Genomic DNA, 26,426 nt, shown 5'->3' with positions numbered 1-26,426 from the left:
TTTGAGTAGGTACTGCTCTTGAAGTTGTAAGCTTGAGCAAGAAAATCGAAAATTGTGGCAACAATTATCCCATTCATAGATGAGAAACTTTCCCTAAAATTCCATAGATTTGCTTTTAAAAAGTATTCCTTTAAAAAGAAAGCATTTCTTTCCTATCAGGGCCCAATACTCCACCATTCATAGATCGCCCCTGTTGTGTGTATTTAGAAAAAGACGAGAGAGTATACAAACACCCACCTAAATATCAGGGTATATAAAAATGTGCGTATGTATGCCAATATACTATATATCTTATTTATCTTTGAAAAATCCTACTCAAAAACTTCTTGTTGTTTTCTTTATGCTTTTTCATTTTTAGTATAGAAATTAGTCAATGGCAACAGGTTTACAATAGAAAATAAAATACGTCAAGGGGGCAGGCAGCATGTGGGAGGGCAAGTTTACAACATTCGAGTCGAGTGGTTTTCGTTTATTGCTTGTTTAGTTTTTTCATCAATGAATTTTTCAGTGAAGTTTTTTATTATAGGTACAATAAATAAATAAATATATATATAAATATAGATAATCACAATGTCAGCCAAAAACAAACCTTCTACAACTTACAATTAACGTTATGTTTACAAAAAAAGAAATAAAACTAATTATAGAATCGTACACGATCACGATGGTTTCGTATGCTATCGGCCAGATAGCAGCTGATTACGGAGCCAGCAAACTGTAATTAAATTGTGATTAGCATAGAAATCTTTATTATTCTCTTGTTTTTTTACCTCTGTAATGATCAGCAGCCAGCTGAGTATATTGAAATTGGCTGTTTTATCGCTAACATATGCTTTAAATTTAACTTCACAGCCCGACATAAAGAGATTTAGAACTTTGGTGCAATCTTTGTCCAGGCAACAACTGGACGGCAGTTCCTTACCCACCAATACATAATCCTCGGCCTTGTTGCGACCGCAGCAATGGAGCTAACACATGGGAAAGAGAAGAAACCGGAATTAAGATGATATTTTAGTGCAAGTGATATAATTAAATTAGATAGTTTCAGCAAGACAGCCAAAACCTGAATAACTTCTGCTTGTCATTTTTACGTTTTTAATGAATTTGAAGCTTTTTTAAGACAAAATTGTTCAATTTCTGAATTTCTCTGCTTTATATATGATCTCAGAAATGTTGAAATCGAACCATATTAGAGCTAAGCTATTACCACTTACTTTTCAGAATAAAATCTTCGACAGATCGAAGAACTTTTAATGCAATTTTAAGCTTATTTAGATAAATTAAAATAATAGTTTAAATCTTTTTAGGCGTATTTATTGTGTTTGAAAGGAGTAGTCGATTGAATGACCTTTTTAATAGTAGATAACTCGAGGTGGAATTTAAAGCTATACAATGGATTGATCGATTGATCCCATAAGGAAACTTAACTTAAAACAAATAAAAGAAGCTTTCAAGTGTTTCTTAAAGACAATAAATCAATCTCAGTTATGGAAAAATATTCATATCTATAAAGAAAAGAAAGGTTTGCTTGATTCCCAAACTCGAAATCACTCGAAACTAATCAAAGTATTTTATAAAATGTATTCTTGTCTATGAACCAAAAACTACCATAGAACATCTAAAATTAAATCAATGAAACTTAAATATATCTATAGCAATAACTTAAGCATTAATGAACCGTTTAGCCACATCGAAACTATAACCAAATGAAATACATAACCTATGCTTATTATGGCTCATTAGACATAACACCAAGGAAGTACTTATATAGGCAACAATGTCAATACTCACCCACTCCTCGTATATATTCAGTGTGCTGTTGCCCAGATGGTGAACATCCCATAGTTCATCGAAGCCCTGCCTTAGACTCTCAGGCAAAGCATCGCGGCTGGCAGCAAAACTAATGCTAAACATTATCACTTGTATGATTAAAAGTACCAATAATAAAACCGCATACTACAAAAAACATTTTCAAATTTCAAAATTAAAGTCAAGTTGAAATTGCAAACAAACTTACACTTATTAAAACAGTTCTGGACTCTTGGCATACACCCACAGAGCCATAAATACTGGCCACTACGATGACTATGCCCAGGAGAATGGTCAAAATGGCTGCCAAATTCTCGCCATGTTCGATTTCAATGTTTTGCGAATTGGTCAAATTATCCAATAGCCAGCAGCCATACCAGATCAGCAGAGATCCCCATAGCTGTCCAAAAAACAATCCATTCGATGTAAAAAAAAAAAACACTCAAAACTCAAAAATGATGACGACACTCACCGCACATAACAAATTGATGAGACACAGTGTATAACTGAGCGTCTGACGCTTAGTACAGTACATAATGATCGTTTATTTCGCTTTTGATTTCGTTTTAATTATAGAATTTAATTTTCTTTTTTTTCCATCCACAACAACAATAGCAACTTTTAACGAAACACCTTGAGCGGCAACATCACGATGGCGACTGTTTTATTAAAATCTCTCATAATCTACTTTTGTTTGGCCACCAAAACGAAGGCAAAGATGACAACGATGACGACGATGGCATCTTGCTGACAGTTGGGCAACGATTAAACGCAATATTTCTGGACGACAGACATTTGCCCCAATGCAATAGTCACAACGAGAAAAAAAAAAGAGATTTGAAAAACCAAATAGAAAACCAAACAGATGAAAATTAGCGTAAGTCGCCCACGCCGAAATCATATAAAAACAGAAGAAACAGCATGTGCCTCATTTTGAGATGGCAGAAAGAAGGGGGGAGATAGAGAGCAGGGCAATTGCGGAAACTGCGGGCAGTCGTCACCGAGGGGCATTCAAAAATGATGTCAACACAAAGAAAAAAATAATGATATCTTTCTTTTTTGATCTTGTTTAACATGGGAATTGCCTTTCAATCTCATAAATTTCAGTCAAAGGTGAGTTCTGGATAGATCGGAATAATAAGATAAGATATCTTTGGGTTACCTTGTATCTTTTTCTTCACTCTTCTAAAGCATAACAATCCCATAAAGTACATATATTATTGATTCTTTTGCCATTGACTGAGTTGTTTGGTTATATGGTTATAGTTGGCACTCTCTTTCAATCCAAACTCTCCTCTCTAACACCTCTCGGAATTAGATAAAACCTACTTCTCTAAGTATTATATTAGTAAGGCTAAGAGCACAAAATCGTTAAAAATGAGAACTAGTAAAACGTTTACAAGTTCACATTTCGAGCTACCAATAACGAGATATCATCAAAACGTTCGCTAAACATTCAAAATAATTGAAAACTTTTAACTAGGAAAAGTTTATTCAGTAGCTTTTGTCATTTGTGTGCGAAATTATTATACCCAAGAGCACAATAGCTAAAGCTGAATGACTAATTTCTAACTATAATCATGTCTAACATTAAGAGCTTATTTTTATACATTACACCCAAATGCTTATTTGTAGGTGCATTTGACACAATTTAGTTTACATTTTAGTTACTAAATACAGGTCTATTGAAGGGATAGAGGACATTTGGGGTTTCCCTGAGGTAACGATATCCCAGTATAATGTTAAGTAAACACAATGTTTTGACAAAAAGAACAGACCTTCCTTTGATTTTACTATTAAAACTGCATTTACTATGACTTTTTTCATATAATCACTAAGCTCTTGAAGAAATTAGTTGTTAGGACGTTATCTAGGGACAATTTTTGATTGTTTTTAATTAGTTTGAAGCCAAACTGCTTTCATAATGTAAGTTATGAGTAGTTCTTTTTGTTTTGCTTTATAAACATTGATATTTTTCCCATTGTTGTAAGTCTAAGAGTTTATTTATTGAGGTGGAAGACCGAAGTAATGGATTTTACTTCAAGTTTGCAGCCAATGTCGAAAACTTATGGAAATATAAGTTAAAGCCTTCATTTTAAACAAGTTTTTGCTCACAGCATTTTGAAAATCCATTTAATATGTATATGAATGTACCTTAAACTAAGTACGGTCTTATTCCATAGCTATGACGGTTTTAGATTAAACCCAAGAGACTTACAATAAGGCCACAAAATCCTTTTGTTTCTTTTCTAACAAACTCTTTTGATCTGCTTTTGAAACTATTTCTAAAATTTTGAGTCCTGTAAACAATTTTTCAAACCACTTGATGCTTCAGCTACTGTTTATTATTCTCCGTGTAAACCTTTAAAGCTGATATTAGTAAGTATTTTCCCTATTTGTCACGTTCTAATTTATCGCTAAGAAACTGTCAAACGTTATAAGCGGTATTTACTGTAGTTATCCCCTGTTTCTTAACATAAAACTTTCCCGCTGTGTTTTATTTTTGGACTACATTTTAGTTACTGCAAGTTCGCCTTATTATGGTTAGATCTGTATATTAGCCCAGAATACCAAGCCACAACGTAGACAGGCATTTAATTATAATTTTATTTCTTCAAACTTGACAAAATATTTGTTCTTAAGAAGATCTTACAAAAGAGTTATGTATCATAAACCGGCAGTTAGATTCTGTTTTCGGAATTTACATTTTCTTTTAATTTCATTATGGAAAACTACGTCTACCTGATTATGATTAACTTCGGCCTGCCGCAAGTTCAACAAATACAAATGAGTTTTTAAAATATATAAATAGCTTTATTAAGTAGGTAAGTAGACATCAATTGTGGCTTGAACACATTTCCCATCTTCTTTTTTTTTTTGTTTTTTTGGCACACTTTCTACATACAAATTGTTTTTTTTTTATGAAAATAATGAATGATGAGGTAGCGACTAGTTAAATGTGTGGAAATTCTATTGCTTTTGTTTGTTTTTCTTTTTATTTTGAGAATTCTTTGGCCTTGAGTATGTAGGTATGTGACTTAGTTTTTAAGAAAATTATTATTTGGGAAAATATTTCGAGCGTCGCCAGCGATTTACGATGCTATTAGCCAAGACATACGCCAACAGAGCACAAATTAACTAGAAAAAATAAAAAAAAACGACAATTATTAGAATATTAAAAAATAACATATAAACGGTTTATATCCCACCTCTACACCAATTACGATCAAAGAAAAATAATTAAACCATGTCCAACGATCGGCTATAAAATCCAAAAACTTTTGCCGACAACCCTCAATATTCAATTTATCTGTTTCACTATTATAGCATGAATTCGGGGGCAAAATATAGTCAGTGGAGCCCACATTGCCACAGCAATCCAACTGGAAAATGAAAAGGGAATTGAAGTTAACATTGGTAAAATGATATTTGCATCTTTAGATGGACTTACCCAACGCTCTATGCTGGCAATTTGACTTTGATTGCCGGGCTTGATGGGCACTGGCTGATCATGCCATAATTGATCGAATGTCTTGTCCACATTGATGAGCAAAGAATTTTGGAATACCCAGAAGAAGCCGACTGATAAAACTTGCAAGACAACCAAAATTAGCAAAATGACCACAAACTGTAAGTAAAAGACACAAAATGAACTCCGTCTCGATGAAAGTTTTTAGGTATGATATCGACTTACCGTTTTATTCATATTACTGCTCTCACGCCAGGCAGCCAAAGTGCCAAATTGTGCGGCCAAGATCACAATCACACCGATGGCTATAATAACGAAGGCGGCGGTGTGGAAATGTTCGAATTTGAAAATGATGTGCACACCAAGGGCAACCAGCACCAGACCAAGGAGCTGTAAAATGTTAGAGAAGTTAATTTATAGTCTTAGTCGATTAAAATCGGCATCATTTTACTTTTCAAGGTTATATTTTATATCTGGCTACTTAATATTCAGAAGGCATGGCGCATATTACTCATACGCAACGTTCTCCAAACACACACATATAGTTGGGATTATATGGCATTCTCTGATCTAATCTAATTGGCATTTATTCCTTCTCCACTCTCTTTCTCTCTATCACATTCTCTCTCTCTCTCTCTCTCTTAAAGTAAAGCATACGCCCCGTTGCCCCATGGTTGATAAATTTTCCTTTCTATTTCACTCTCGTTTGCTCAGTGGCAATTGCATTTAAATTTTGCATTTTAAATTTAACAATGACTCACAGTATCACGAAATACCGCCACTTTTGGCACACTTTCGTTAAATGCAAACAGTTTTCATTTAAATTTGCTTTTTGGCTCACGTCCAAAATAGAAACTAAAAATCAAACAACAAAAAGACACATTCACCTAAAATAAATTATAAACTGCGTAATAATCATATTCACATTTACATTAACATTTATTTTTCCATTCAACAACTTGTTGACTCAAAACAACAAGTTTATACAATTGTCACTTGAAATAGTCACATGGCCGGCGGACAGGTGAAGGGGGAGAAGTTTCAATGCTTACTGTTATAGAGTTTTGAAAAATATTCAAAAAATGTCACGACTTTTTTAAATCTTAAAGTTATTTGCATGAATGAGACAATCATTTCTGGGTTTAACAGTCGATCTTAATAGGCTAATATCTAACTACAAAATACAAGTTAATATATACATAAGATTGAACAAAAAAGCCCTCAATTTAGGGAACATTGGTTGATTTGTTTGATTTTAATACTGTGGGAAATTCACAAGCAGTAAAGGAAAAGGAATTGTCTAATCATACCCCAAACCAAGCAAAGGCAGAATTCCATTTTTGCCATATATAAAGTCGTCATATACAATATAAACATAAAAAATATGGCTTTAAGGAGTTACATTAAAAGTTCTGAATACGAAATAAGAAATATATATATATTTCTAAAATTTCTTGAAATCACATTGCCTTATCAAAAGGAAAAATATAGGAATAAACATTTAATGTCTGCCGATAAATAAAAACTATCGACTGCCAATTAATAAACAATATTTGAAATCTCTAAAAGTATTTAGTAAAAAATTAAAATTCTTATTTGATATGCACTACCCAAATAAGAAAAGTCTTTCGATTAATTGAAATTTAATGAGTTAATAATTAAAAAGCATTTGCATAAAAGGTAAACCAAACCTAAAAGGTTAGATCATATACCAATTGAATGTTTAATCATATAGATTTGTTTGAATTTTGAATTGATAAAGATTTCCGGTTACAACTTATCTTTTTACTACACCCATGTGGAAGTGTTCATTGAATAAGGTAAAGGTGACGTCTTAACATCACGTATTCAAGTAATTTATTTTCCTTTGATTTTTCTCTTATACGTGTGTACAGACAAATGTGTGTAGACGATTTGGTCAATTAATCATATGGCATTTTTGCTGTAAATAGTGATCACTAAACCAAAACTGGTTTCAATGTCTCTAATAATCTTCAATTTTGGCAGCCAAAATGTAATTGAATTGAGGTCAAGCCTCTTATCGGGTGATGGTTAGAGGGAGTAATCATCATTAGCTTATGGCAAGTCAAATGTCTAAGGTTGTGTCTGTGACTTTTAATGAATTACATTTATGCAAATGCGCAATGCTGTCTAAATATAGACAGTAAAATCTAACAACTAAACAATACTTGTAATATTGATAGACTTGTTGATGTAGTTGCTGTTGTTGGTGTTGTATGTTGATGTTGTATTTCCTCACCCATAAGACAAAAGTAAATTAATTGACGATTAAGTGTTTACGAGACATGAGAGTATTTGGAATTGTTTCGGCATCTGGCAAAGTGGCAACGCCATTTAATTGTTATTTATTAGGCTTGGCGCCTCCAAAATAAACGAAAAGAAAAAAAAACAGACGCAAATTTTATGGTAGGCTCATAAGTAGGCGCTGACAAAATAGAAAAAAAGGGCCGTAAACCAAACAGATAATGCTTAAAATACGCAATGAAGTGAGGAGGGTTGGGGCGCATAAATCATACGAATCAGAACACGTGCTCTGTAATTTCGAAGAGAACAACTTAAGATCTGAGCAGCATGACAAATGTCTTAGGAATTCCTTATTTTATATTTCATTCATATCGAATCACCAGGCAAAACCTTCGGCTTAGTCAAATTTAAAGGGATTTCAAAACTAAGCCAATGTATCATATTTCTGTGAAGCTCTTGTTTCTTTTTGAAGATTTAAGCCGATATTTAGCAAAACTTACATGTTTTCTAACGAAATGCGTTAAATCAAACCACATCTATAGTTTCTGCGCATTCCATACAAAGACAGCACAGATCGCATAGTTCGCATAGACAGCTTGAATCGTCTAGGCAGCACTTCCTGATTGCACATTTGCAGATTTGTATTTTTAACTTCAAGTAGACAGTTGTTAAAAATTCTTTATTACATAAGGTAATGAATAATGAGCTTAAATAACATTTTTGCTATTTTTGAAAAGGCTTCTTTGTAGTTGTTAATGGAGGTTTGAGATACCTTTCCAATTCCCAACATTTAAAGGGCCAAGATATCTTAGTTTATTCACTTTGTACACGATTGCAAATGTTAAAAAGAAAATATGTTTTATGTTACCAGAAGCCTGGGAAAATCATAATCAACATCAAAAGCAAATCATAATCAACACCATAACCAAAGTGTAAACAAATGGAAATGATTAATGTAGTTGCATAGACTGACAGAAAGAAGCCAACGTAATGACCTTGTGCACATTTTCCTTTGATTGGCCAGCTTTATTTAATAAAGCAAAGTTTTATTTTCAATAGTTGGACACAAATTTAAGTTTTTAAAATAACCGAAACGATCTAAGCTAGAATATACATAAATGGAGCAGGTGTGCTTCATAATTGATAAATATTTCATTCTCTTCGGTTGCCAATATAGATACATACATATATCTGATTTCGAATAAAATTCTAAGAAAATGGGTAAATACTTTGGATACGTTACGGATAGAAGCAATTGGAAACCAAGTAATTTGGTTCATTGTTTATAGCCAGAACAAATCTCAATTTCCACTCTAAAAAATTTGTATTATCGAGAACGAGAAAGGCTTATTAACTGATTTAACTTTAAAATTTAATTTATATTTCTTGAAATTTGCCAAAAACTACAACTCATTTTATATAATTTTGCTCTAAGCAACAACTTCATATCTTTCATCTTTGTGAAATTTTTATATCTAACTTTATTTTCATTAAAAAGCAAAGAAAAAGCATTAAAAAATGCAGTCAAATGTCCAAATTACTTAATATTTCTGCTCGTGGCCCATTTTTCACCCCAGTTTTAACGTATTTCGCTAGACTTTGTCTCTTTGTTTTATTGAGTTATTGCCTGTTACTTAACAACATACTTAAGTGCCGGTACTTATCGTAAGCAATTGTCAACTACCCTAACAAAAACTTGAATGTCACATGAGTAAGCATTAGGTTCTGGATAGTATTTACAGTAAGTTGAAATGCCGACTGAGAGATACCCTGCAGCAAGTCAAATTCACGTCAAACAAGTATATGAAAATATATTCTTTCTTTTTTTTGTTTTATATATTGAATTTTAATAACGATGAAGTGATAGATATGGAACATACACAAATATGTCTTTGAATTTTTGCCGGTTATTCATATTTGTCTAATTATGAAAACAAACTTGATACGCCCACTCATTATACACTTGCCAAATTTGGTAGACCTAACTTAGTCACTGAACATGACACAAAAGATGGTCAGACATACACTTAGACATGATTCGATCAGTATCGACTATATATGGTGATCAAGAATATAAGTATACTTTATGGACATGCAAATGCAATAATATAAAAATAGACCCATTTCCTCCTAGAGTAGAGTCAGAACTGACTTGGAAACAGTGCAAATTTATTTGTTCTAATTTTTCTCTGTCGACAGTAAAATAATTAAGTAAATACAAACGATGACAAGGCCATTGTGGTTTATGTAGTAGCTAATTTGACTACAGCTGATAAGATAAGTGAGTAGAGAATGGACTAACTGACAAGCGATTGAGCACAGACACCTCTAAGTCTATGGTCCACGACAAAACTAGAATAACAACCCAATTACCATTGAGTTTACAGATTTATGTGGGTTTCAAAAAAAACAATCAACAAAGGCAACAAAAAAAAGGTAGCCTACTAGAGAGGGAGGAGAGGTTGGGGAGAGGGTGCCCTACCTTAAAATGAAGTAAGCAAATAAGTAATTAAAAACTGTTGTTAAGTTTATTCGCTTGGAACCAAAAATGCGGAAAAATTGCGCATACGCCATGTGGACGTCAACCCAGATATATGACGCGCTGTGCGTGAGTGTGTATATCGAGTGTATTTCCAGATTTTCGCCAAAATGTCTAAGAAATGACATCAACAAAGAAAATATATACATATGTACATATATCAAATAATCTTTCTATATTTTTATATGTTTGTCTGTTTACATGCCTCTGGCTGCCTTTTTCATGGGCAAATTTTTGTAGTTGCTGTTGTTTGTCTTGGCGTGGGTGACCAAGTTTTGCCAGCAAAAAGCTACTAAAACAAATAAGCAAATAAACAAAAAGCAAAGAAAAAAATCTTATTAAATCATTTCAGTTAAGCTAAATATATCCACTCAAACATCAAGCAAGGACAACCTTTTAGAAAGTTTTTCAAGCGATCTATACATACAAAGAATGAAATAATTTGCATTAAAATGCCATGAGTCTGGTATTATTTTTCCAAAATAAATACATACGCACAACCTTCAAATGTAATTTAAAGCCTAATTATACAATCAAATTGAAAATGTATCCAAAAACTGTCTAGCCCCTCAATTACAATAAATACTAAACTCATTTATTTATGTAGGTTCTAGTAGTGGGAAGAGTGAATGAATGATGTGAGGAGGTCAAGGTGTATTATATTTTATGTAAACAATACAGCGATATTTTCATTTATACAGTTTTCAAAAACTTAAAAGCAAACACTTTGAATGATTTGGTTTATAACAAAAAAATTAACTAAATCATTGATTAACTTGGAAAGATTACAACATCTCAATGTAAATATAGCGTGAATGTTTCCCATTTCGTTTAAATAATGTGATGTTCTCCGCTAAGATTTGATCAACATTACAAATAAACTAAAATGAGCTATCATACCAAAAAGTTAAATAAGAATAAGTTAATATATATACTTATATCTTATAGAGTTCACTGAAGTTCGAATTATCCGATTAGGAAATTACCAATTTGTTCATTCTTTAGTTTGAGACAGATTAAAACCTTAAGTAAAAGAAAAATTTAACGGGATCAGAGGGATTAATAATATACTTTACAAAATTATTTGGATTTGTTTGGGTGGGTTTTTACATCTTGTTAGCAAGTCAAGAAATTCTTGCCTGAAATTTTAAGCACATCCCCAAAATATTCTTCTTAATTTTTTTCACTTAAATATTTAAAGATCAATTTCTAATTATTTTTGCTTGTTTTTGGGCTTGAATAGATACAATTTACATTAGTAAGCGTTTTATTAATTTGGCAAAGTAAATTCGATGGAGAAAATAATAAAATATATATAACTACACTTCTATGGTTTACTTTTACCCATGCCAACTAAGCATTGATTAAAGCACAAAACAAATAGCAATTAGCAATAGGTAAATTTTTCAAATTCTTTAACTCAAATAAACCTTTTTTCAAAGTCTCTTTTTAATATAATTCTCATAATATTGAATGGCATTCTTCCAAATTATAAACAAATTAAAAATTTCAGGCACTTATACTATAAGTTATTTAATTTGGATATTTAATTATTGTTCTCTTTATTAGCGGCTAACTTGCCGACTCGAAATATATTTAGAAACTAAACTTATAATATCTTATAAAGACCCAAAGAAGCCCACAGCCAACCAAGAATTGCTGAATCAGCGCCTCGTGCCTCGCTGGTGGCCGCGGTCAATGCGCCTCAGCTGGAGGATCATATTTCGGACGACCGTGAGACCGACTAAATAGCTGACACAGCTACTGTGACTATGCTGCAATTGCTTCCGCTCACTATTTTGCTTGGCTCGTCATAACTCCTCCCTCAGCTAAGTGATGGACGTCCTCGGACTTCTTCAAAGCGGTCTTAAGGTCTGTAATCAGCTGGGCTTGATGTTTTAATTTCCAACGGCGACGAACCTCGTAGATGATGAAGATTGCCACCGCACTTATGGCCAAAGTAGCACCACTACTGATGATGGAACCAGATACCAGGTTGGAGCGAAGTTGACCTATGTTTTGTAGGTTGGTCAAGCTTAGCTCATGTAGAAGTGGCAGACTTAGTTTCTCCCGATGGCTTGTTATGTTGATTTGGGAGATAGCTGCAACCATTGGTTTCTTCTTCAATGCCCCATAGTTGTTAATGAACAGGGTGCCGTTAATGGTTACCTCATCATCGAATGTTGCTAGGTATGTGCCAGCAACCACTTGTGTTTGATTGACCCTGTTGGTGATGGTTGCGGTGACATCATTGATGATTATTATTCCATCATCTACCACTGTCAGTGGATCCAGATGACTGGAACGAGTGCCGCATCTCGCCGGTGTCCCAGATATGAGGTTCTGCGCGCAATTTGGTGTTGGTGATCTTCTGCAGAATGTTGTGCTCACCGCCACATCACACCCAGTAACCGCATACGACTCTGTACCACAGTCCGCAACTATGCTACCCTTTTCAAAATCTAAAACTATATTTTTCTTTGAACGGGATAAACATTAATTTTCTTACATGCTAATTTTGGATTAGGATATTTAATTAGAAAGTGTAGGATTTCGTTATTTTGGAAAGCCTTAATGCTAGCCACCTCTAGGATATCAGTTACACTAATGTTAGTGAGATGTTTGTTTTTGATTTCCTCAATATCAAGGTCATTAAGAATTACGGGGCTGATTAAATTTGCTTTAGCAAGTGTAATAGTTAATATCAAATTTTGAAGGTCTGAAATTACCATTCTATTTTTTGCCAGGACAGTTTCAAATAAGTGTTCAATATTTAATTCATCAATTTTGCTTATTTCGTTTAAAGAGTTAGTGAGCTTATTTAATCTATCTTGGAGTTTGCTATTTATTTCAATCTGTCTATTTCCTTGTTCGCTTAACTGATTTTGTCTAAATTTTACTTGTTCCCAATCATCAAAATCGGGTGTACCTGCAACTACTTTAAGAGCAGTGCCTAATATGTTTAGGCTCCTAGCATACCTATGATGAACTCTTAATGTCCCTATTAGTGTACTAATTCTATCGATATCTGCTAGTATTACTTTCCTCACATGTTCTTGTTTGAACGACTCCACCAACACTCTCGTTTCTTCGGCGTAGGTTTGGTATGACGTCACGTTTGTTGTATGTCCAAGGTACGCGTAGTCATCCCAGATAGTTACATCTCCGTCCATTACAGGTATGTAATTGGACATCGAGTAATCCGTCAATTTCACCGAAGCCACCAATAAAGCCGTTAGTATCGGCAACAAAAGTTTAATCCTAAATGAAATATTAAAAATTAGAAAATAATGAAAAATATTTTATCGAAGGTTGTCCTTATGGACCACCCTCCCTTTTATGAGAACAGACGTTCCCAGGTCTGCCTCAACCGTACCCTCTGTATAGAGTGGGGTCAGTTTGTTACCTAATCGTTTGTTAGATTTCACCCATACCTTGTCTCCTACTCGATATCTTTTTTCAGCCCTTTTTTTATTCCCCTGTTCCAATTGTTTGATCTGCGTCTTTTCGAGTTTTTTTCGAATAGTCGCCTCCATTTCTGCGGTTGATGTATGGACTATTTCTATCGGTTGCTTGTTTGTCACCGAATGGATGGTTCTGTTATATTCTATTGTTGCCATCAGTATAACATCAATTGTCTCGTTGGTTTGAGAACTAAGTTTTTTGCATCTTGCGATCTCCGTCAGGGTGCTATGGAATCTCTCCACCTGCCCATTCGAAGTGCTATGCAATGGAGGTGCATTTGCAATATGAATATCAAAATTATTTGACAACAATGATTTTATTGTCTCAGAATTTAGTGACCGTTCGTTGTCACAATAAATAGTTTTAATTTTCGGAAAGAGGTTAATTAGCTGGAGTAATGGAGCTTTTATGTCGACAATAGCTCGGGAAGCAATGGGCTGTACTACAGCGAACTTGGAAAATTTGTCAAGACATGTAAGAAAGAGCTTCTTGTCTGTTGAAAAGACGTCGACATGTAGAATTTCTCCTGCAAAAGAAGGAATGGGTGTGACACCTAATATGTGTTTCTTAGGGTGTCTGTCATATTTTGCAACTGAACAAATTTTGCAATTTGCAGCAATCTCTGTTGCTAGCCTGTTCATATTTGGAAAAAAATAATCGCGAAGTACTTGCTTAACATTTTCCTGAGCTGCTCGATGAGCTCTGTTATGCTCAGTGGTTAATATTTCCCTTTGCTCCGTTCGGTCAGGAATATCGCTGACTAGGTACTTCGAATACCTAAAAGTTGTAGTTGGGAACATTTCTACGAGACTATGCTGAATGAAGGCAAGCACTGGAAGTTCGCAGTGAATTGCATTGACTACATCCGCATTTACCACATCTTGCAACGTTTGCATTAATGTACTCCTATCAGACACTTGAATAACATGTCTTGTTTTTGTCTGAAAAAGTAAGAATGTTCTTACCGAAGGGAAATCTGCTTCTTCAATGATAATTTGATTCCTAAAGCAATTGACCGGTTTGTCCGTTGAGTCAATGGTGTAGGTCAGTGATTCTTCGCTATGTATTGTAGCGATGTCCGATTCTTGAGACTGTAAAGCATTTATATTTTGCCTCGACAGCGCGTCGGCGACTTTATTTTCTTTCCCTGGCTTATAAATAAGCTTCGCGTTGTGATCATCTATAATAGATTTCCATCGTTTTATTTTTGCGTTTGTATTTCGATCGGACACTGCGAAGGTGAGGGGTTGATGATCGGTATAAATGTTTAAGTCCCTAACTCCGTAAATGTAATTTCGAAGTGTTTTCAAAGCCCAAACAATTGCCAAGAGTTCCCTTTCATTAGTCGCCAGGTCAGGTTCGTTGTCCCGCAATGTTCTCGAGATCATTGTTATGGGTCTTCCATCCTGCGACAATACTGCTCCCAGGCCGTGCCCCGAGGCATCTGTAGTTAGGTCAAATGGCTTTTTGTAATCCGGGTATCTTAACATGACATCTTCAGAGGCTAAGATATTTTTAAGTCTATCGAATGTTTGCAGCTGTGTAGCTGTAAGTTCGACTTTGACTTTTCTGGAGTGGTTGGTGCTAACCTTCCCATTGTCTCCTTTAAGAATTTCCGTAAGTGGTCTAGCAATTGCGGCATAGTTTTTTATAAAACACCTGTAATAGCTGGATAGGCCTAAAAATGACCTTAGCTCGTATAAAGATGTTGGTGGTTTAATAGACTGTATAGCCTGAACCTTTTCTAGTGAAGTTTTTATACCTCCCCTAGTAACAACAAACCCGAGGTATTCGACGCTTTTTTTGAAAAACTTCGATTTTTCCTGGGAAACTCTCATGCCCGCATCACCAAGACACTGAAGAATTATGTCAATGTGTTTAACATGATCTTCTTTTGTTTCGGAAAATATAATGACATCGTCCACGTAGACGTGACATATCTTACCGATGTGTTCTCGTAGAACATCATCAATGGCCCTCTGAAAAATACTTGGGGCGTTTTTTAGTCCAAATGGGAGTCGACAAAATTCGTACTTCCCACTGTTGACAGAGAAGGCGGTTTTCTCCCTATCCCCCTCTGCCAGCTCGATCTGGTGGAATCCCGACTTTAGGTCCAAAGTCGAGAAATACTGTGATTTTCCCATGTTCGACAGTATTGTCGTAATAGAGGGAATCGGATATTTGTCCGACACAGTTACCTGGTTTAGTTTTCGAAAATCAATGACCATTCTTTTCTTTTTATGGCCGAGTTCATCAACGCCTTTTTTATCTACAACCCAAATGGGATTATTATATGGCGATTTCGATGGTCGTATAATTTTATCTTTTAGAAGTTGCTTTATTTCCGTGTTAACGAAATCAGATACCCCCAATGGGTATGGGTATGGTCTTGAGAATACAGGTTCTCCCTGTGTTCGAATGGTTGCCACTGTGTTTATATTAAAAGGTAAAGCTATTTTGGGGTCCGCGAAGGAAGAAGCTCTTAGCTTAATCATTTTTTTAAATTTTTCTTTTATAGCAAGAGGAACATCTTCATCATTTATTTCAATGAAGTTTACGTCAGCACATTTGTGCAACATAATATCCTCAGAGCCCCCATTAAAAAAAATTTTACTTTTCGTAAAATTGATAGTGGCGTTTACTTTTCTTAAAAGATCTAACCCTATAATAGCGTCAAAGTCAGCTAAAGTGGATAAAATGAAGAAAAAAGATTTTTCTCCGAAGAGGCTGATTTTACATTTTTTGGTAACAGAAGAGGAGCCATGGATAGATTTAACTTGAAACGGACTCTGCACTGGGACTATGTGTTCTAATTCGGACAATGGTTTAATGTAATTTTTTGATGCCCCAGTGTCTACTAGAATTTTTATTGTTCTCCCGTGCAATTGTTTAATGATGTACGGGAGGAAGGATGCTGGCCTAAAAATTACAGGCTTCAATGTCGGATTGCTCATCCTCGAAATGTGTTACAGCATCTTCTGCTTTTGATTCATAATCTTCGTCACCGTCTGGCACAACTTGATTATGATTCACATTTTGACGGCTTTGCGTCGAATTTGCGAAAGGCTTTCTTTGTTGATATGCAGTTGGCTGTTTAAAGCGCGATGTAGATGGATCAACATCCATTGGCTCAACAGGCTGAATTGGATTTCTGCCTTGAAACTTGGACTTTGAGCTATTATATTGTCTGGCACTTTGATTCCCTTTGCCATGGTAGTTCTGTTTTTTAGTGAAATGTGGGTTTTTGTTATGACCCGAATTTGAGTTACCATCTTGATGGTACTGTGATTTTTTTGATTGTTCTTGGTTGTTAACCGAATTTTTGTTTTTGTCGTCTGCAACCTTTGCAAAGGTTGCAGCGAAATTTGCGTATTCGTTACTGGCTTCAGCCTCTTGTGCCATTGCAAGTGCAATTGGCAGAGTCTTGGGCCTTGCCGGTAGGACATGTGCTTTGAGGGACTTTTCCAGTCCCGAAACAAAAGAATGTAACGCATCCTCGCGATGTTGTTCATTAAGGGTTAAAGCCGTCGATGTATCGTACGTCATTAACGTTTTGTTTGTCAAGAGAGTTAAGGTCTTTTCGATTTCGTCGTAATACTCCAAAAGAGATAGCTCTCCCTGTCTAAGTATACCCAATTTCTGTTTTATAACACGAGCTGGAGTTTTGTCTGCATATGTAAAGTCTAATCTTGAAATTATGGCGTCAAAGTTTAACGCGGTGTTGTAAGAGGAAAGAGTCGAACTTGCTGTACCCCTAATTTTGTTTCTGATTATTCCCACTGCCTGGTAGTGTGTCGAACTCCCATTGTATGGGCGGAACAAATCATAAGCAAATGTTGCTGCTGACCGCCATGCAACATACTCTGCTTGACTACCACTAAATTCAGGGACTGATCTCACTATGTCAAGTGGTTCTTTGCACTCAACTCCTGGTACTATTTTTACTGTTTCAAACACTTCCACTTCCGGTGTGGACATTTTTAACTCATTCACTTGTCTGGTTAAATCTCCTATTTTTTCTTCTAAATGTGTTGAAAATTGTTGAGACTGAGCATTTAAAGCAGATTTCACTGCTTCTTGCATTAAATTAAATACTTCTTGGGCATTCATTTTTGTTTTATTCTCTTCACTTTCAGCACTCGATTTTATTCCTTTACACAGCTCTACCAACTCTTCGTCACTGCAATCACTTATCATAAGGAATTTTTTTCCTATTACACTTTATTAGAGCAAATTTTGTTTTATAACTAAAATTTTAATATATTTTTTTATTTATTATTTATTCCTTTTTTTATTAAAAAAAAAAGGGAAAGGGGAAAAAATGGAAATCAAGAACAAAAATCTCACTTACATGAAATACATTGACTGCAATTTAAGATATTTCCTCCTTATTTTAGTTATAACAAATTCCCCAAGTGTCAGTCAGATGTCGGTGTGACGGGCGGTGATGACGTTGTTCGATGTTTGGATTTGTAGTTTTTCGCCTTTAGCTCTCCTAATGGTTTTATGTTTCCACAAAAATTTTTTGAATTGTTGTTATTCACACGCGTTGTGTTTCGTGGATTCGTGTTTGGTTTACGTAGACTTTCACCCACGGAGTTTCGATTATTTATTTTAATATATTTATTTTAAATATTAAATATTTTTCTTATGCCGTTGGGCGCCAGTTATTTAATTTGGATATTTAATTATTGTTCTCTTTATTAGCGGCTAACTTGCCGACTCGAAATATATTTAGAAACTAAACTTATAATATCTTATAAAGACCCAAAGAAGCCCACAGCCAACCAAGAATTGCTGAATCAGCGCCTCGTGCCTCGCTGGTGGCCGCGGTCAATGCGCCTCAGCTGGAGGATCATATTTCGGACGACCGTGAGACCGACTAAATAGCTGACACAGCTACTGTGACTATGCTGCAATTGCTTCCGCTCACTATTTTGCTTGGCTCGTCATAACTTATACAAAAAAAAATTGTTAATTGTCTAATAAACAAATAATATAAAATACAGGTTGACAAAATTGTCAAAATTTTTCTAGTTAAACTTATCAACCTAAAGATTTTGAAAAGGCGATAAAACTAAGAAAAATTATGTAGTCAAAATTGATGGAATATCCTTAATATTTGCATAATTTTTGGAAAATAGATAAATACAACTTATTTGTGTACTTGAAGCCTTGGATTTTCAATTCAACGACAGTTTATTTCTTAAAGTTTTTTGATATGTTGATTACATATTGTGTCATTATAACTCTAAGAAATTATACAATGTGACACTTAAAAAACAGACAAAATTTTAAACAAAATTTAAGCCTTAAAGCTCATCAAACTAAAAAAAAGTTATAGAAATTGGATCAGCAACTTTTAAGATTTGCCTTATATGAATTCCTCCTTATTTATAAATGTCCTGAAGATTTAGACTGCACAGTATTTATTACGTTAAAGTCTGTTAAAGTGTAAAAAAAAATATTCTGTCACACAATTTTATAAATAAAGGAACTTTTTTTTCAAAAAACAAATGACAGATTCTCTCAAACTAATAATAATTAAAGCCAATATTAATATATTTGCAAAATTATGTAAATAAGAGAAATTCTTTTTTCCTAAATAAAGAAAAAGACAAACAACACAATTTTCTAGGAAATGGTTTCCATCCTCAATAGGTATAATCGTCCTAGCTACACTTACCGCATATATAATATCCCATATTATAGATAACACCTTCAAACAACTTGTGGAGCAAGACATTTTGTTTGTCTTACTTTATTGCACTTGTCTATGATATAATATAAATTCAGATCTGAATCGGTTTAATGCACATAGATGTATCTATATATATATTTTTTTTTATTTTTTGTTTGCACTTGCTTGGCAACAAAAGTAAATAAACACTTGCACTTGCTTATTGACAAATTCCAAATAGAAATTTATAAAAATTATTTGTTTCTAACGGTCGCTCGGGGAAACCGCATCCAACATGTTCACGGCACGAATGTTAACTGAAAACTGAAAAGCGTTTTGTTGTTTTTGGTTTTTGTTTTTTTGTTGTTTTATTTTTGCTCTACGTTTGTTGATAGCAAAAGTAAGAATCAACAACAACAGCAACTATTTTGTTTTTGGCGAGCGGAACGAATGAAAAGTGAAACATAGACCGATGTGGCTGGGTGAGCGAGAGTAGCGAAACGCGTGGAAAACTTGTCGGCGATTCGGACATGAGCGTAGTATTCAAAAGGGGGTTCACTTTTCATATGTATTTTGGGTCTAAAGCGTATATCTATTTAGGTTAAATTATGAAATGGATGAAAATTTAATTGCAAAATTTATTAAGGACTTCTCTTTAATAAAACAATTAGACTCTTCGTAAATGAACACAAACTCATCTTAGTCCCAATCCTTGGCTATGATGTCACTCTTGAGGGGAGGGATAACATTCTTGCGTTCATGTCTAATATGTTACGTAACAAGGAGATGATGCTTCAAGGTCATGGATGAGTAAGATGAAAGCAACTGACCTTGTTAACAGAATACTAAAGAGCGGGCAGAGATTGCCACCCTTGGCTTAATAGCATCAAAAACTTTATCCCAGTCCTTGATCTAAATTAAATATTGACATGACATGTTGGCGCCAATAAGTTATTGGAATTAATTTCCCCACAATTCCCTTACCAAAACAGGGTAACCACAAAGTCGACTCTTAAACTCACTGCTAATTGCCAATTTTTATGAATTTTTTTAATACTTTCTATAGATTTTCTAAAACACTTACCATTTGCTTATGCCCATTGAAAATTGAAATAGACCAAACGATTTGTTGAGTGTTCGATGAGTGATCGAATGTTATTCATATCTTTAAAAGGGTGTAAAAGTTTCAACAAGATAATATTTCTTTTTTAGCCAACTTGGGGTACATTCCAGATCATTTTTAGTCATGCTTAATATGTATTTATATATTTGTTTGTATATATAGTAGCTGAGAAATATATTTGGTTGCTATACAAATATGTGGACCACGGCCAAATATTTGTCGTGTTTTTTTTTTAGAATTTGTTTATACGTATGTAGTAACTTTTTTTAATGAATATTTATAGTTTGAAATTACACGCTCGTCACCTTAAAGATAAGAAAACCCCATAAATATGAAAGCATATATGTAGGTATAATGTCAAGTAGTTGCTTGTTATACACGGTAATAATTTTGGATTCGATATGGCAGTATTATGGAAATTTAAGTAATACATAAAGATGAAAGGGTTTCAAAACGTATTTTTAGTAACTGATTAGTTCAAATTGTAGTTATAGTAGAAATATATTTTCAGTAGTCACTTAAGAGTATTAAAATCGATGCAGATCAAAAGTTTTATTCTTCTAGATATGACTGGCAGAATAGCAGAAGAAACAAGAGTCAAAATCGTATATAGAGCTAATTCAATGACAAACATGCCAGCCAATATCATTTATGGGACTTTTTCAGAACCAAGCTGATCTCATGTCAACCATTATGGTACTCCTTCATCTGATGACCATATCCTGCCAAAAGTTAAGTGCCTTTTGTTACGATATGGTAAAAAAGAGACCATTGCTTAAGGCATGACCTTCAAGTGGCCAATGTCTCCTGAAAAGTCTCTTTTATATTTGCTTAAAAAATTTGAATTTAATGTTAGAAATTTACTATAAATCTTTGTTTTATTAAAAATTCTTTGAATAAATAGTAATTACACAATCAATAATTAACTGTTTTTGTTCTCGATTTTGAGCGAGAATATACTTAAAATTCGGTAATGTAAAATATTCGTTTTATGCTACACCTTTAACAAGAATTTCAAATGTATCTTAAAGCTTTTCATTAATTTGCAAATAATCATAATCAAAATATATAAATTCCGAAACATCAATAACTTAATGTATATATAACCATTTATAGACATATAGCACAACTCGCAATAGTTTCTTATATCTGAAGTCAACATTCAGATTCAAAAAGTGTGAGAAAACCTGTGAGTATATTTGGCGTAGAGAAAGCTCAGTCGATAAAAAAGAGAACTTCATCTAGTTTTTAAAAGTATTGCCGACGACGCTCATTTCGAATGGTGGTACACAGACGACACGAAAAGAAAATGAGGACCAGCTGCAAAAGAAAAACAAAAATAAGCACAGAATGTCAAATTGTAGTTCATGGGGAAACTTTACCTCTAGAGACACCAATACGCCGCTTAAAATATTAAATATTTGTATCAAATTGAGCCAATAGTTTTCGAATTCCACCCGACATCCATTATTGATGAGATTTTCGGCTTTACTCGCATCATGATTGCGGAAACATGTAGCTGGCGGCATACGTTCGTTGACAATATAGTCATTGGGACTGCCGCGACCACAGCAATGGAACTATATAATTAAAGGGTATGAGAATAATTTGATCAAGAAGCAGATGTCACATGTTATACTCATACCCAATTCTCATAGAGGGACATGGCGCCAGGACTGTCCAACTCTTCCTCCCAAGTTGTTTCCAAAGCATTAGCGAAATTTGAAGCCACCGATTTTGAGCTATTGATTAAAAAGTATAGAGCACCCACTTGAGCTATGATTACCAGTAAGAAGAACACAATAAACTGGAATACAGAATTATATTAATTAAATAATAATATATATTTGTTACACTATTTTTTGTTATTTTTAAACTTACCGTAATTGTACAGCAAACATTTTCCCTCCAAGCAGACAAAAAGCCCCATAGTATCAAAACTAGAGCAGCTGCCCCAATGGCCACATAGGCATATGCGGCTATAGTTCCAATTTGATTTGAATCATAGGATAATAGCACATAAGAGCCAAATCCTATATCAACAAATGCCAGTAACTGTAAGGAGAAAATGGGTGAGGTGAGAAAAAAGCAACCAAACTATAAATAATCAAATTACTATGTTTACTCGTTATGTTATGTAGTTAGTTATACATGTTGTTAACCCACTTGAATACTTTGAACCTCAGACAACGCGCCTCAAAGGCTAGCCCGTCTGGCGTCAACAACGACAACAATAACAATGAATACAAAATGGGAATATGAGAAAACAATGGAAGGGAAATTTTGTGTCGTATAAAGGTCAAGTTGACTCTTGTGATTGTTCTTATCATCTATCGCAGAATATGTAACATTTAAGTGGAAATAGATATGTATACATATGTAAATTAAACATCTCCTTCACTCATGGTATAAAAACATAAAGTTTTTGTTTAAAGTCACTTTATTACGATTACAGTATATTTAAAGATTACTGAAAGATTCTGACTTATGAGTGAGTTCCGCGGAGCTAAAGCGAATGATTGAATTTAGGACTGATTTGCTAAGATTCGATTATGTTGTGGCTGGGTCCGCTGTATGTCCGCTAAGTGCGTGGGACTTTGTTTACACAAGTGTGCAGGACCATTGTTTGTTTATTGCCGAACTTTATGGAGTGATTCTGGGTATGCACCGAACCCGACAAAATTCTTCGAGGGCCTCTGAAAGTGGGGTGCAGGCTTGTTGTTTATCCTAGTGATCGGACTGTTACTTAGGATAGGCGATCATGCGACGAATGGGCATGTGACGATTGTGTGGGGTTGACCAGTGGGTTTTGCATGTGATGATGAAATAGGGTCGTACAATGGGCATGACGGACTTGGGTTTATATCTTCCATGCTATGAAATAAGTACTTAACTCCTTGTTATGATATAAGTGCTTAACTTGTATATATATGTATTTTGTTTTACAAACTTCAAAATACATATTTAAAAAGTTCAAACACATTTCCTGCCTACTCTAAACATTCCAGAATTGTAACTTTATCTAGCTACTTCAAATGTTCGTGTTATAGAAAATTTCTAGATTCAAATTGAGGTATGCAAATAACATGACTCTGAGTCAACAAACGTAAAATTCGTTTGCTTTGTGTATTTATAAATGAAATCGATTCTAGATTCGTCAGACTTTAGTATCAAAGAATCAACACGGTTGATGTCATAGATTGATTAAGTCACAAATATTAAAGTTGATTCATCATTTATTATAATACAACGTAAACACACAACAAAAATTGATTGGTAAAACCAATGTAAAATAATAATTACATGAAAATCGCATTATAGGTAATGTATACAGATAGAGTATGTATGTATGTTTATACATTGTATACTAGATAGAGTAATTTGACTATACACAAGTGTGAGAAGCAACGTGTGGTTACACTCATTCTGAGATTTGCTTATAATTAAAAATTGTGTTGAACTAACAAACGCGTTTGGCAGGAATTCCACACCAGATCAGTCTGTACATTGTGGAAGTATTTAAAGATATAGAAGATATTTAGAATTTTAGATTTTACCACAATTTCTTCGCCACAAATATTTAAAAATATGATAGAAATGTACTATCAAAATGAAACCATTCATAAATGTATTTAATTTGGAGTCGAGAAAATGTTTTGAACTGTGGTTTCATTTGCTTATCGTTAATGGATAGCTACATGAACGTACTTAAATCAATATTTAAAAAAAAACATTCAATTCCATTATGAAACGAATAAATGATGCTTAAAACAAAAACGAATTGACTGCTTAGAAAAACGAATGAAATGAATGACTCAGCTAATTAAAGTTTAGTTTCTTAAGACCCTTTCGTTTATATTTTAATGTCTTAAATTAATTTGAGTAAGTTGTTCAAACTGTAGTTTTATTAGAGCAAAATCGCCACCTAAATCTATAAACTGTTTTCCAAAAATTGTCCATCGAATTTGTTCATAAAATTTCAATATAATACTCAAAACTTTTAATGATGATAAAAAATACCGAAAATTTGGGAGTTGTGAGACACTACTTAAAATCAATGTACTTGACAAACGGTTAATCAAAACATTAGTACATTTCTTTTAACAGGAAAATTAAAAAAATTATTTTGAGAATTAGTTTTACTTAAGAATATCTGACATGTCATAGAAATCGAAATGTTTATTTTTAATTTCCACTTTATTAGAGATGAAATGACAATTAGTGACCTGTCCCAACAAAAGAAATATTTGTTGATTTTGCGTTTAACTATTTATTTAAAAGCTGCCATATGGAAAGTTAACGAATGTATTTGAATTTTACAAATTGTTCAAGTGGCAAATGTAAAATGTGTGCTAAATGATCAGTTTACATTAATTGAACTCTATTGGCACAATTGCGGAAATGTATGAACAATGTGTGCACAGTTAGTGATAATTGTATTTGCTTACCGCACAAATTATATAGAATATATAGATAAAAAACTTCAGACAACTTGTGGCCGACATTTCAACAGATTTTTGACCTTATTTTTTGTTGTGTTTTATTTTTTTTTTTTTTAAGTTTTATTCGAAACTGTTCTCTTTCGCTTTCGTTTTTTGAAATTTTTTAGGTGTGAACTAAAGTTGATCCCGCTTCCATATACTGGTTTTTCTGTTGTCTTCTTTGGATCCACTTTCTTATGCTGTGAGAACGAGCAGAGTAGTCAACTTTTCTGTACACTGATGAGAGCACCAATCTATGACATCATGAAATTGTTTTTGTTTTTTATTCTATTATATACACATTCGTTTATATTAGTTCATTTATTTTGGGTAACTAAAAAAATTTATCCACATAGACGAAATTGGTCCTATTAATATAATGTATGGAGATAGCGAAAATATCTTGGCTTTCTTTAACTCTCTAATTTTGTGTTGTTTTTTTTTCCTTCTTTTCTTTGATTGTAGAACGCTTGTAGCGAGACGCTCTTCTGTTGACGTTTCAAAGAGAACTGAACATGTATGCGGGGGGATTTGGCCAGCCGGCGAAAGCTCTCTCAAACATGTTTATAGAAAGCTCATTTGTGGCAGAAAAGTCTCTGGCTGTTTGGGAGCTATGGTTCATATGCATTAACCACATACAAAGAACTAAAACTGAAGACTAGTGGGTTAAGCGGAAAGATTAGATAAAATCGTTGATCAGATTGTGATGAACTTACCTGCTAGTAACAAGCACGTAATAACCATATAAATATCGAATTCGTTTGGATAATTTATAGCAAAGAGTATTTCATACAAAATGGATCCGACAGTCAGCGTTAATGAAAAGAACATCCACGAGAGCAACACTTTATTATCCTAAAAAATTTATAAAAAACACTTTAAAAAAAGACTTACTTGGCTAACTGCTTACCTTTTGCTTAGAGTAAACCATGATTAGACCATATAAGCCATTTACCATTAATAGCACACTTTGCATTACCCAATTGTTAACAGTATCTTTGAATGCAAGACAGAAAATAACAATATATTTTCTCACTAGAATAGAAAGTCTTACCTTTCATTTGATTCTTTGACGGATTGATTGAAAGATGCAATGCATCGTTCCAGGAAATCCAAAAACAAAATAAATTACAAGCACAGAAACAAATATGCCATAATTTGTTGAAAATTTGGTATTTTAAAAGTGTTAACTTCTTCATCTCGAATAAAAACACATACTAAAACAGAAAAACATTCACTTTGAGACTAAAAAATGAAATAAAGAACAACAGTAAGAGCCTCACCATCATCTAGTAATAATAAATAGTCTAATAAGTGTCTGAGCTAAAGGTCAGTTTTTTTAAGTATATTAAGGTAATTATATTAATATTATAAGTAATATTAATCCAAACCAGAGGGCCGGGGATAACTTTTTTTGTACCTCTTTCCTTACCTTTAGCCATCAATGTGGAAAAACATTTTATTCACAAAGGCTAAGGTTTGAGAAAGATTGACCTACAATCTTAGCATAGGAAGGAACGAAGTTATTGACAAAAGTCCCTGTTTTCAATCGATCGTTCTTATGGGAGCAATATGATAAAGTCAACCGATCGGGG

General features: G+C 33.8%; 3 protein-coding genes across 3 annotated transcripts; all 3 read right to left on the bottom strand.

Moving 5' to 3' along the window:
- Positions 1 to 454: 454 nt before the first annotated feature.
- On the bottom strand, positions 455 to 2,561 carry Tsp42Eh (Tetraspanin 42Eh). The gene is made up of 5 exons (XM_068291012.1): positions 2,282 to 2,561; positions 2,018 to 2,209; positions 1,792 to 1,956; positions 771 to 968; positions 455 to 715 (listed from the first exon to the last, which is right to left on the bottom strand). Exons 1-5 carry the CDS (start codon positions 2,342 to 2,344, stop codon positions 638 to 640), a joined length of 696 nt encoding a protein of 231 aa, XP_068147113.1. The 5' UTR covers positions 2,345 to 2,561; the 3' UTR covers positions 455 to 637.
- Positions 2,562 to 4,392: 1,831 nt separating this feature from the next.
- On the bottom strand, positions 4,393 to 19,553 carry Tsp42Eg (Tetraspanin 42Eg). The gene is made up of 5 exons (XM_068291022.1): positions 19,234 to 19,553; positions 5,504 to 5,668; positions 5,261 to 5,437; positions 5,019 to 5,192; positions 4,393 to 4,947 (listed from the first exon to the last, which is right to left on the bottom strand). Exons 1-5 carry the CDS (start codon positions 19,291 to 19,293, stop codon positions 4,867 to 4,869), a joined length of 657 nt encoding a protein of 218 aa, XP_068147123.1. The 5' UTR covers positions 19,294 to 19,553; the 3' UTR covers positions 4,393 to 4,866.
- Positions 19,554 to 21,209: 1,656 nt separating this feature from the next.
- On the bottom strand, positions 21,210 to 25,322 carry Tsp42Ef (Tetraspanin 42Ef). The gene is made up of 5 exons (XM_068291019.1): positions 24,799 to 25,322; positions 22,232 to 22,405; positions 21,996 to 22,157; positions 21,733 to 21,930; positions 21,210 to 21,670 (listed from the first exon to the last, which is right to left on the bottom strand). The coding sequence occupies exons 1-5, from the start codon at positions 24,853 to 24,855 to the stop codon at positions 21,599 to 21,601; spliced, it is 663 nt and encodes a 220-aa protein (XP_068147120.1). The 5' UTR covers positions 24,856 to 25,322; the 3' UTR covers positions 21,210 to 21,598.
- Between the last annotated feature and the right edge of the window lie 1,104 nt (positions 25,323 to 26,426).

This window comes from Drosophila tropicalis, unplaced genomic scaffold, assembly GCF_018151085.1.
Source record: "Drosophila tropicalis isolate 14030-0801.00 unplaced genomic scaffold, ASM1815108v1 contig_593, whole genome shotgun sequence".
NCBI classification, from domain to species: Eukaryota; Metazoa; Arthropoda; class Insecta; order Diptera; family Drosophilidae; genus Drosophila; species Drosophila tropicalis.
This window is presented reverse-complemented; position numbering and strand designations above follow the sequence as displayed.